Raw genomic sequence first — 10,744 nt, forward strand, 5'->3', positions numbered from 1 at the left:
GAACAAAATCAAACTAAAAGATGGAGGAAGGAGACTATCGAGCAAGGATTAATAATAAAGGAGGATCTGGCTTAAGGATCTGATGTTCCTTATACTACTTGGAGGAGTTGAGAGTTGGAGTGGCTACTATAAAACCAATATGTTCAAGTGGAGACCCCTAGCAGATAATAACAAGCTGTGTGAATGTGGAGAAGCACAGAGTCTGGCCCATCTGCTGGTGTGTTGGCCACTACCAGAAACATGTATCAATAATGACTTATTTTTGGCCAACGATAAAGCCAAGACACGGAAGAAGAAGGAAGATCAGAAGGTCTTTTTTTCTGGAAAGAGTTTCAGAAGGCTCCGTCTGATCTCTTTGGTTCTCACGCCGTAGATCAAAGGGTGGACGGTCCAGGGGAAGAGCAAGTAGGTTGCACTGATGAGGTTGTGGACGTCTTGGGAGGACGATTTGACGAGTCGGAAGACGACAGACGAAGAAAGGCGAGAGGAGTAGCTGATGACAATCACAATCCAGTGGGTGCCACAAGTGTGGAAGACTTTCTGACGGACGTTGCCAGAGCGGATCTTTAGAGCAGTGTGGACAATCCGGCCATAGGAAGCCAGGAGGAGGATGAGGTCAAGGATGAATTCAAAGGACCGCAAGGCCATACCTGCCCTCTTGTTCACGGAGATATCGCTGCAGGACAACCTCATGAGGGCCATGTGTTCACAAGCAAAATGGTTGATGACGTTCGAACGGCAGAACCGCACTTGGGAGGCCAAGGCCACCACTGGTCCAACCATGCAAAGACCTCTCAGCATGGAGAGGAGCATCAGGAAGCCCAGGAGCTTGGTGGTCATGAGATCTGCGTAGCGCAGTGGGTGGCAAATGGCCAGGAAGCGGTCTAGAGCCATAATCAGCAGAACGTTGCAGTCCAGGAACATCGTGAAGTAAAGGAAGAACATTTGCACCAGACATTCGGTCAAGGAGATGTGGCTGGCGGGGAGCAGCAGGCTGAGGAGCATTCTGGGAAGGATGGCAAAGGTCCCAAAGAGGTTGACCGTCAGGAGCAGGGCGATGAGCAGGCACATGGGGGAATGGAGGCTCTCCTCGGTCTTCACCGTGTAGATCAGGACGGAGTTGGTGGTCACAATGAGGAGAAACAGGCAGAAGAAAGGAACGGCGAGGAAGGACCTGAACTGCTGGAGACCCGGGAATGGAATGAGGGCGAATTGCACGTAGGGCACGTTGGCCGTGGTGTTCTGGATCTCTGCTCCCATAGCCGGCAGGTTGGTGGACTTCAGACCGCTGATGTGTCTTGACTCTGAAAAGAAGAGTTGTCTTTTGGTCAATCCCAAGTTGGGTAAAGCCTTGCAGAAGACATTGAGGTGATCCCATACTCCTTCTCCTTCTCTCATTATTTTTTTCCTCCTCCTCCTCCTCCTCCTCCTCCTCCTCCTCCTCCTCCTCCTCCTCCTCTCCACAAACCTAACTTTCTTCTAGCACTGATGATGTTTCCTAGTTGGGTCTTGACCAAGGAACCTAATCAGGATTTGATTAGTATTCCAAGATTGAATATATCTTGGAAAATATCTCCTTGATTGTGAGGGCTGACTACCACTTTTCTTAAAGCTTCTATATGGATTCCTGCTCTGAGCAGAAATTTGGACTTGGCCTGAATGACCTCATCAAACACTTTAATATCTGGATTGGTAAGTGAGGAAGCCCATGATCTGCTAAGAAAAGAAAGGAGAGCTGCAAAAGCATAATGGAAATGGAAGCAGATGAATATACGAATATGCATGATGGAAACTGCAGCTGCCAAAAAGGCCAACACAGTGCTGGGCTGCATTAACAGAGGGAGGGAATCAAGATCAGGTGAAGTATTAATACCACTTTACAAGGCCTTGGTAAGGCCACACTTGGAATACGGCATCCAGTTTTGGTCACCACGATGTAAAAAAGATGCTGAGACTCTAGAAAGAGTGCAGAGAAGAGCAACAAGGATGATTAGGGGACTGGAGGCTAAAACATATAAGGAAAGGCTGCTGGAATTGAGTATGTCCAGTTTCATGAAGAGAAGGACGAGGGGGGACATGATAGCAGCCTTCCAGTATCTCAGGGGCTGCCCCAAAGAAGAGGGAGTCAAGCTGTTCTCCAAGGCGCCTCAAGGCAGGACAAGAAGCAACGGATGGAAATTCATCAAGGAGAGAAGCAACCTAGAACTAAGGAAGAATTTCCTGACAGAACAATTAATCAGTGGAACAACCTGCCTCCAGAAGCTGTGAATGCTCCAACACTGGAAGTTTGTAAGAAGAAACTGGACAGCCATTTGTCTGAAATTGTATAGGCCGGTTTCCTGCCTGAGCAGGGGGTTGGACTAGAGGACCTCCAAGATCCCTTCCAACTTTGTATTATTATTATTATTATTATTATTATTATTATTATTATTATTATTATTATTATTATTATTATTATTATTATTATTATTATTATTATTATTGATCATCGCACAGTCAGCCAGATGTTCAGACTGGATTTGGCATTTTGTCTACCTATCGAGTCCTTTCCCAGGACCTGGGATTATTATTACTATTACTATTACTATTATTATTATTATTATTATTATTATTATTATTAGTAGTAGTAGTAGTAGTAGTAGTAGTAGTAGTAGTAGTAGGTTAGGACTTCAGATGAAGAAAGAGAAAAGTTGCTGGGATCCCAGAAAGAGTGCAGAGATGAGCCACGGAGACGATCAGGGATCTGGAGACTAAACCGTACAATAAACCATTGAGGAAACGGGGAATGTCTGTTCTAATGAAGAGAAGGAAGTGACAGCAGCCTTTTAGTACTTGAGGGGCTGTCGCAGAGAAATGGTGGGGGGGGGCAACCTATCCTCCAAAGCCCCTGAAGGCAACGGGTGGAAGCTTGTCAAGGAGCGATCCAGCCTGGAGCTAAGGAGAAGTTTCCTGACTTTGATAAAAATCAACCAGTGGAACAGAAGTTGCCTCCAGAGGTTGTGGGTGCTCCATTACTGGAGATTCTTAAGAAGAGACGGGGCAGCCATTTGTCCGCAGTGGCCGAGGGTCTCCTGCTTAAACAGGGGGTTGGACTAGGAGATTTCAGAGGTCCCTTCCAAGGCGCCTGAAGGCAGGACAAGAAGCAACGGGTGGAAACTAATCAAGGAGAGAAGAAACCTAGAACTAAGGAGAAACTTCCTGACAGTGAGAACAATTTAACCAGTGGAACCACCTGCCTCCAGAAGCGGTGAATGCTCCAACACTGGAAGTTTTTAAGAAGAGACTGGACAGCCATTTGTCCGAAATGGTATAGGGTTTCCTGCCTGAGCAGGGGGTTGGACTATATGACCTCCAAGGTCCCTTCCAACTTTGTACTATTATTATTATTATTATTATTATTATTATTATTATTATTATTATTATTATTATTATTATTATTATTATTATTATTATTATTATTATTATTATTATTATTATTATTATTATTATTACTACTACTACTACTACTACTACTACTATTATTATTATTATTATTATTATTATTATTATTATTATTATTATTATTATTATTACTCTGCTATTCTGTTATCTCTTTAGTCACTGCCTTCCAGATTTTTTAACAATAAAAGGCTTGGTCTGCGTGGGGAGAGGTTCATTTTAGTCTCCTGGAACTGCAGCGTTCAGCGTTTGCTCAGGTTCAAGAAATGGATCCAGGGAAGGCAGCTAGATCGAAAGGAACTGCTCCTCAAAGAATAAGCCTCAGAGAACCGGATGCCTACAAGAACGATTCTTCAGCAGCCAGTCTCCCGCCCCGCCCCTGCCAGTTTCCCCCAGTAAAAGTCCTGGAATCTCCCAGTGAACACTCGGCATCTACTCACCAAGGTCCGAGGAAGGGCAGCCACGCCAGCTGCCCACCTCCTGCCTGAGCCCCAATGGCTGAAATCTTCTCTGAGGGATCCTTTTGGAGGAGCATCCCAAAGGCTTCCTCTGTGGGTTGCAGCTCAGACCTCCCCCCCCCAGGATCATGGCAGCCCCTGGGGGGGGCTCTTCCTGCAGCAGAGGGTGGCTGGGCAGAAGCCGAGATGGCCCCAGGTGGTGGACCTGGCTCAGCGTGCGCAGGTTGTGCAGTGTGCCAGCAGGGAGTTGCCCCCTGGTCCTGGGGGGGGTGTGCTGGGCCAGGGGAGGCCACCGTTCCAGCCCACCCGTTGCTCCTAGCCCAGGTTCATGAACTAAGGCGGAATCGCCTGAGAGCGTGAAGCACCAATCAATGGAACAGCTTGCTTCCAGAGGTTGTGGGTGCTCCATCACTGGTGCCTTTCAAAAATGGAGCGAACATCCATTTTGCTGGGATTGTATTGAGACGTCTGCCTTGAGTTGGGGGGTTGGACTAGAAGACCTCCAAGGTCCCTTCCAGTTTTAGGATTCTACGAAACAGCTAAAGGTACATATGACAGAGAGATAAGATAGATGATAGATAATAGAGATATGGTAGACAGACGAGATAGAAATAGATAAATGATAGAGATAGAGATAGATGATAGATAAGAGAGAGAGATGATGATGGATAAAGATGATAGATGATAGATAGATAGATAGATAGATAGATAGATAGATAGATAGATAGATAGATAGATAGATAGAATAGCTTGCCTCAAGAAATTATGGGTGCTCCATTACTGGAGGTTTTCAAGAAGAGACTGGACAGTCATTTGTCCAGAATTGTATAAGGACTCCTGCTTTGAGCAGTGGGTTGGTCTAGAAGACCTCCAAAGTCCCTTCCAGTTCTATGATTCTATAAATGCATACAAAATATTGGTCTCCAACAATGATCTTCCAAATGTTTCCAAAGGCATAAAAGCCAGTTCAGATACTTTCAACACAACCTCATTTTTGTAAGAAAATACATCAGTTGTATCAAAAGTTAGGTCCTGTAGGCCAGTCACAGCATGTTTTATTAATGAATATTTTTTCAGAGAAAATGTGACTGGATAGAGGAACATTCAAAGCACCCACAACTCCAGGAGAGGCAAGTTGTTCTATCTATCTGTCTGTCTGTCTGTCTACCTATCTACCTATCTACCTACCTACCTATCCATCCATCCATCATCTATCTATCTATCTATCTATCTGTCTGTCTGTCTGTCTGTCTGTCTGTCTGTCTGTCTGTCTATCATCTATCTATCTATCTATCTATCTATCTATCTATCTATCTATCTATCTATCTATCTATCTATCTATCTATCATCTACAGTATCTATTTATCTATCATCGCTCCAATTTATTGGCTGCCCATCTTCCCATAGAGTAACTCTGGGTGGCTTAGAAAATTAAAATAATAAAACCATATAAATAAAATAGTACAAAAGTATAAAAATACTTTTTTATAATACTAGAAGGATTTCTACAAAAAATACTTGTAGAAATCCTTCTTACACGGTGGGATTCCAATTCCCAGAAGCTTTCCACTCCTGCCTTGTGTCATGATAGTCAAGGAATCTGTACAAACATTGTTAGGTCCCCTCCCAGGGCTGGTCCAAAATGTCCTCTAGCCGGACAATTCCCCACAATAGGACAACCTCGGTTCTTAGTGGGCTTCCAGGCCCTCTTTGAAGGGCTGATTATCACCTAGAAAGCCCAAAGGGGCCCCAGGATAGATCAGGAGCGGCCTTGTCAAGCGTGAGGGCCTGTCCAGTCTGAACTTCCAGACCTTCGGAGGCTTCCCCCTCCATGACAGGCCCATGGGATGGGATGGCCAGGAGGAAGATGGTAGCCCCCATGTTTCAGAGCACCCTTCCCCTAAATGTACACGTGGATCTGACCCCTCTTACAATGGTCAAAAGAGCGTCCTCTTCAAAGAGGCCTTTCATCTGAGGTAACTGAGGTAGTAATAGTAGTAACTGTGAGAGGGATCTCGGAGTCTTAGTGGACAATCCCTTAAATAGGAGCCAGCCGTGTGCTGCAGCTGCCAAAAAAGCCAACACAATTCTAGACTGCATTAACAGAGGGAGAGACTCAAGATCACGTAAAGATCACTTTACAATGCCTTGAAAAAGGCCACACTTGGAATCCTGCGTCCAGTTTTGGTCACCACGATGTAAAAAAGAGGTTGAGACTCTAGAAAGAGTGCAGAGAAGAGCAACAAAGATGATCAGGGGAATGGAGGCTAAAACATATAAGGAACGGTTGCTGGAATTGGGTATGTCTAGTTTAATGAAGAGAAGGACGAGGGGGGACAGGATAGCAGCCTTCCAGTATCTCAGGGGCTGCCCCAAAGAAGAGGGAGTCAAGCTAGTCTCCAAAGCCCCTGAAGGCAGGACAAGAAGCAACGGATGGACACTCATCAAGGAGAGAAGCAACCTGGAACTAAAGAGAAACTTCCTGACAGTGAGAACAATTAACCAGTGGAACAACCTGCCTCCAGAAGCGGTGAATGTTCCAACACTGGAAGTCTTTAAAAAGAAACTGGACAGACAATTGTCAGAAATGGTATAAAGTTTCCTGCCTGAGCAGGGGGTTGGACTAGATGACCTCCAAGGTCCCTTCCAACTCTATCATTATCATCNGGAAAAAGAGGAAATCAAATAAAGTTATTATGTGGATTATAGATTATAGAAATCAACTGTTAGTGAATGTTTCTTAAATGTAAACCCAGCCAACACGCTGTTTACCGAATATTAAGATGATTATGTTAAAAAATTAATAAAACATATTTTTTTAAAAAAGTGAACCAGTTGCCAAGCGTCCGAATGTAAGTCACGTGACTATGGGGTTGCTGCAACAGTTGTGTGAAAAATGGTCATAAGCCCCTTTTTTTCAGCGCCGTTGTAACTTTGAATGGTCGCTAGGCGAACTGTTGTAAGTCGAGGACTACCTGTACATGCAGGTAAATCACAGAGGTATAAAATGAAAAACCTCGTCTGGCAAGATTTTATCCGTGGTTAAGAAACGATTTAAATAAAATCCACTAGGGGGCAGCGTGGCTTCATTTATTGAGCTTCCAGGGCAAAAAGCAGAAGCCGCAAAGCCTTTTTCCGATTTTTTTTTATTGAAAACTTTTATAAAAGTTACAATATACACCCCAAAACCAACCCAACCTAACCCCCCCTCTCCCTCCCCTGCTTCCCAGAGCTGAATACAGGGTTACAAATATAATAATCATAATCTAACTAACATTAACCAACTATATAAATAACCAAGTCCATAATGCGCTTTAACTCCCCTTTAACATAAATATAATAATAATAAAACATTCCCGTTTTTAAACAATTGCAGGTTGCGCTGCTTAATGTGCGCGGCTTTAAGGCCGCCGTTTCCCACCAGGTATTTACTCCCTGCCGCATTTTTTTACTACGGCTCGCAAGTCTTCCTAATACATCTTAGGGCCAGTACCTTCATTTAATAGCTTGTTTAAAAGGAACTCTGAAAAATTCTGATTGTTATCCTTGCCTTTGAATTCCCTCCCTCCCACCCCCACAGGTGTGAGTATGTGTGTGTGAGTGTGTGAGTGTGTAAATGTACAGCTTATTCCTGGCTGAATCTATGACAACCTTGGTCAAGTCAGGATTAAAATAAATGTCTCTCTTTCTGGAGTTAAAGATGGGTAGGAAATCGCTCAAAGGCAGGAAGGTATATTATTATTATTATCACCAGAACTTATTTTCTCTGGCTTTTCAGCAATACAAAATGCTGGACCTTTCCCACAAGACCTGTGACACAGGTCCCGGAACTGAAGGGGTGGGTGGGGTTGGAGGATGTGGGGGGCTTCTTCCCTGAGGCAAACTGCCCCATCTCTTGGCTGCACCTGCGCCCTCACCTGGCCCCCTGCCTCCTCCTCCTCTGCCACCTCCTCCTCCTCTGGCATCACTCAGCCAGCTGGGCCCGGCGCATGATTGATGCCTTCCTGGCAGGCTGCCAAGGGTATCACAGACCTGGAGTTACCCCCAGGTTGAAGCTGGGCAGCCCTGAGGGTGGAGGAATACATGGGGTGCTCATTGAACGGAATAATATAGAGTTGGAAGGGACCTTGGAGGTCTTCTAGTCCAGCCCCCTGCAATAATAATAATAATAATAATAGTAGTAGTAGTAGTAGTAGTAGTAGTAGTAGTATCAATAATAGTAATAATAATAGTAATAATAATAGTAATAGAGTTGGAAGGGACCTTGGAGATCTAGTCCAGCCCCCTGCAATAATAATAGTAGTAGTAATAGTAGTAGTAGTAATAATAATAATAGTAATAATAGTAATAATAATAATAATAGAGTTGGAAGGGACCTTGGAGGTCTTCTAGTTCAGGGGTAGGCAACCTTGGCTCTTTTATGACTCGTAGACCAACTCCCAGAATTCCTGAGGCAGCATGGGGGAACTTTGGCCCCTTCATGACTCGTGGACTTCAACTCCCAGAATTCCTGAGCCAGCATGGGGGGAACTATGGCTCCTTCATGACTCGTGGACTTCAACTCCCAGAATTCCTCAGCCAGCATGGCTCAGCTTGGAAACCTCTCCCTTTCCCCTCAGCATGGCTGGCTCAGGAATTCTGGGAGTTGAAGTCCACCAGTCATAAAAGAGCCAAGGTTGCCTACCCCTGATTTAGGGTAATCCCTGTTTTTTCTCGGGGTGCCTGGCCTTCAGTGCTGGCACAAACCCAGTTCCGAGCAGTCCTGCTCTTCATCAAGCTATCATTCTCTCTTCCTAATTTCCCATCACGTACAAATGATTGCCCATTTGTTCCCCACATGCCCCTGCCCCCTCCTCCCTCTTAGCCTTTGCTGGCAGGATGCCAGCAAGGCGCCAAGCCGAAGATGGCAGACCTGACACATTGATCCGGTGGGCTTGGGGGACCCATAAGGCTGAACCAGATGATGGGCTGAGGGCCTGACCCAGCCTCATGGCTCTCCTAGAAGTAAACTGGTAAGGAGAGTAGTTCTTCCTTCCAGGAAAATATTGCATTTATTTATTCACAAATCACNGGAAAAAGAGGAAATCAAATAAAGTTATTATGTGGATTATAGATTATAGAAATCAACTGTTAGTGAATGTTTCTTAAATGTAAACCCAGCCAACACGCTGTTTACCGAATATTAAGATGATTATGTTAAAAAATTAATAAAACATATTTTTTTAAAAAAGTGAACCAGTTGCCAAGCGTCCGAATGTAAGTCACGTGACCGTGGGGTTGCTGCAACAGTTGTGAGAAAAATGGTCATAAGCCCCTTTTTTCAGCGCCGTTGTAACTTTGAATGGTCACTAAGCGAACTGTTGTAAGTCGAGGACTACCTGTACATGCAGGTAAATCACACAGGTATAAAATGAAAAACCTCGTCTGGCAAGATTTTACCCGTGGTTAATAAACGATTTAAATAAAATCCACTAGGGGGCAGCGTGGCTTCATTTATTGAGCTTCCAGGGCAAAATGCAGAAGCTGTAAACTAAAGCCTTTTCCCGTTTTTTTTTATTGAAAAGTTTTATAAAAGTTACAATATAAACCCCAAAACCAACCCACCCTAACCCCCCCTCTCCCTCCCCCACTTCCCAGAGCTGAATACAGGGTTACAAATATAATAATCATAATCTAACTAAAGTCCATAATGCGCTTTAACTCCCCTTTAACATAAATATAATAATAATAATTAAAACATTCCCGTTTTTAAACAATCGCAGGTTGCGCTGCTTAATGTGCGCGGCTTTAAGGCCGCCGTTTCCCACCAGGTATTTACTCCCTGCCGCATTTTTTTACTACGGCTCGCAAGTCTTCCTAATACATCTTAGGGTCAATAACTTCATTTAATAGTTTGTTTAAAAGGAACTCTGAAAAATTCTGATTGTTATCCTTGCCTTTGAATTCCCTCCCTCCCACCCCCACAGGTGTGAGTATGTGTGTGTGAGTGTGTGAGTGTGTAAATGTACAGCTTATTCCTGGCTGAATCTATGACAACCTTGGTCAAGTCAGGATTAAAATAAATGTCTCTCTTTCTGGAGTTAAAGATGGGTAGGAAATCGCTCAAAGGCAGGAAGGTATATTATTATTATTATTATTATCACCAGAACTTATTTTCTCTGGCTTTTCAGCAATACAAAATGCTGGACCTTTCCCACAAGACCTGTGACACGTGTCCCACAACTGAAGGGGTGGGGTGGGGTTGGAGGATGTGGGGGGGCTCCTTCCCTGAAGCAACTGCCCCATCTCTTGGCTGCACCTGCGCCCTCACCTGGCCCCCTGCCTCCTCCTCTGCCTCCTCCTCCTCCTCTGGCATCACTCAGCCAGCAAGAATGGTGCCAGCTGGGCCCGGCGCATGATTGATGCCTTCCTGGCAGGCTGCCAAGGGTATCACGGACCTGGAGTTACCCCCAGGTTGAAGCTGGGCAGCCCTGAGGATGGAGGAATACATGGGGTGCTCATTGAACGGAATAATATAGAGTTGGAAGGGACCTTGGAGGTCTTCTAGTCCAGCCCCCTGCAATAATAATAGTAATAGTAATAGTAGTAGTAATAGTAGTAGTAATAATAATAATAGTAATAGAGTTGGAAGGGACCTTGGAGGTCTTCTAGTACAAGGGTAGGCAACCTTGGCTCTTTTATGACTCGTGGACTTCAACTCCCAGAATTCCTGAGCCAGCATGGGGGAAACTTTGGCCCCTTCATGACTCGTGGACTTCAACTCCCAGAATTCCTGAGCCAGCATGGGGGAAACTTTGGCCCCTTCATGACTCGTGGACTTCAACTCCCAGAATTCCTGACCCAGCATG

At 44.7% G+C, this 10,744-nt stretch overlaps 1 protein-coding gene across 1 annotated transcript; it reads right to left on the reverse strand.

Moving 5' to 3' along the window:
• Positions 1–303: 303 nt before the first annotated feature.
• LOC107298423 (olfactory receptor 52K1-like) lies at positions 304–1,260 on the reverse strand. Its single transcript, XM_015827803.1, has one exon. The coding sequence runs from the start codon at positions 1,258–1,260 to the stop codon at positions 304–306; it is 957 nt and encodes a 318-aa protein (XP_015683289.1).
• Between the last annotated feature and the right edge of the window lie 9,484 nt (positions 1,261–10,744).

This window comes from Protobothrops mucrosquamatus, unplaced genomic scaffold, assembly GCF_001527695.2.
Source record: "Protobothrops mucrosquamatus isolate PMUCROS unplaced genomic scaffold, P.Mucros_1.0 scaffold3960, whole genome shotgun sequence".
NCBI classification, from domain to species: domain Eukaryota; kingdom Metazoa; phylum Chordata; class Lepidosauria; order Squamata; family Viperidae; genus Protobothrops; species Protobothrops mucrosquamatus.

Excerpts from the sequence above, each read along its gene's own strand:
- LOC107298423 (XM_015827803.1), bottom strand. The coding sequence starts at position 1,260 with ATGGGAGCAGAGATCCAGAACACCACGGCCAACGTGCCCTACGTGCAA.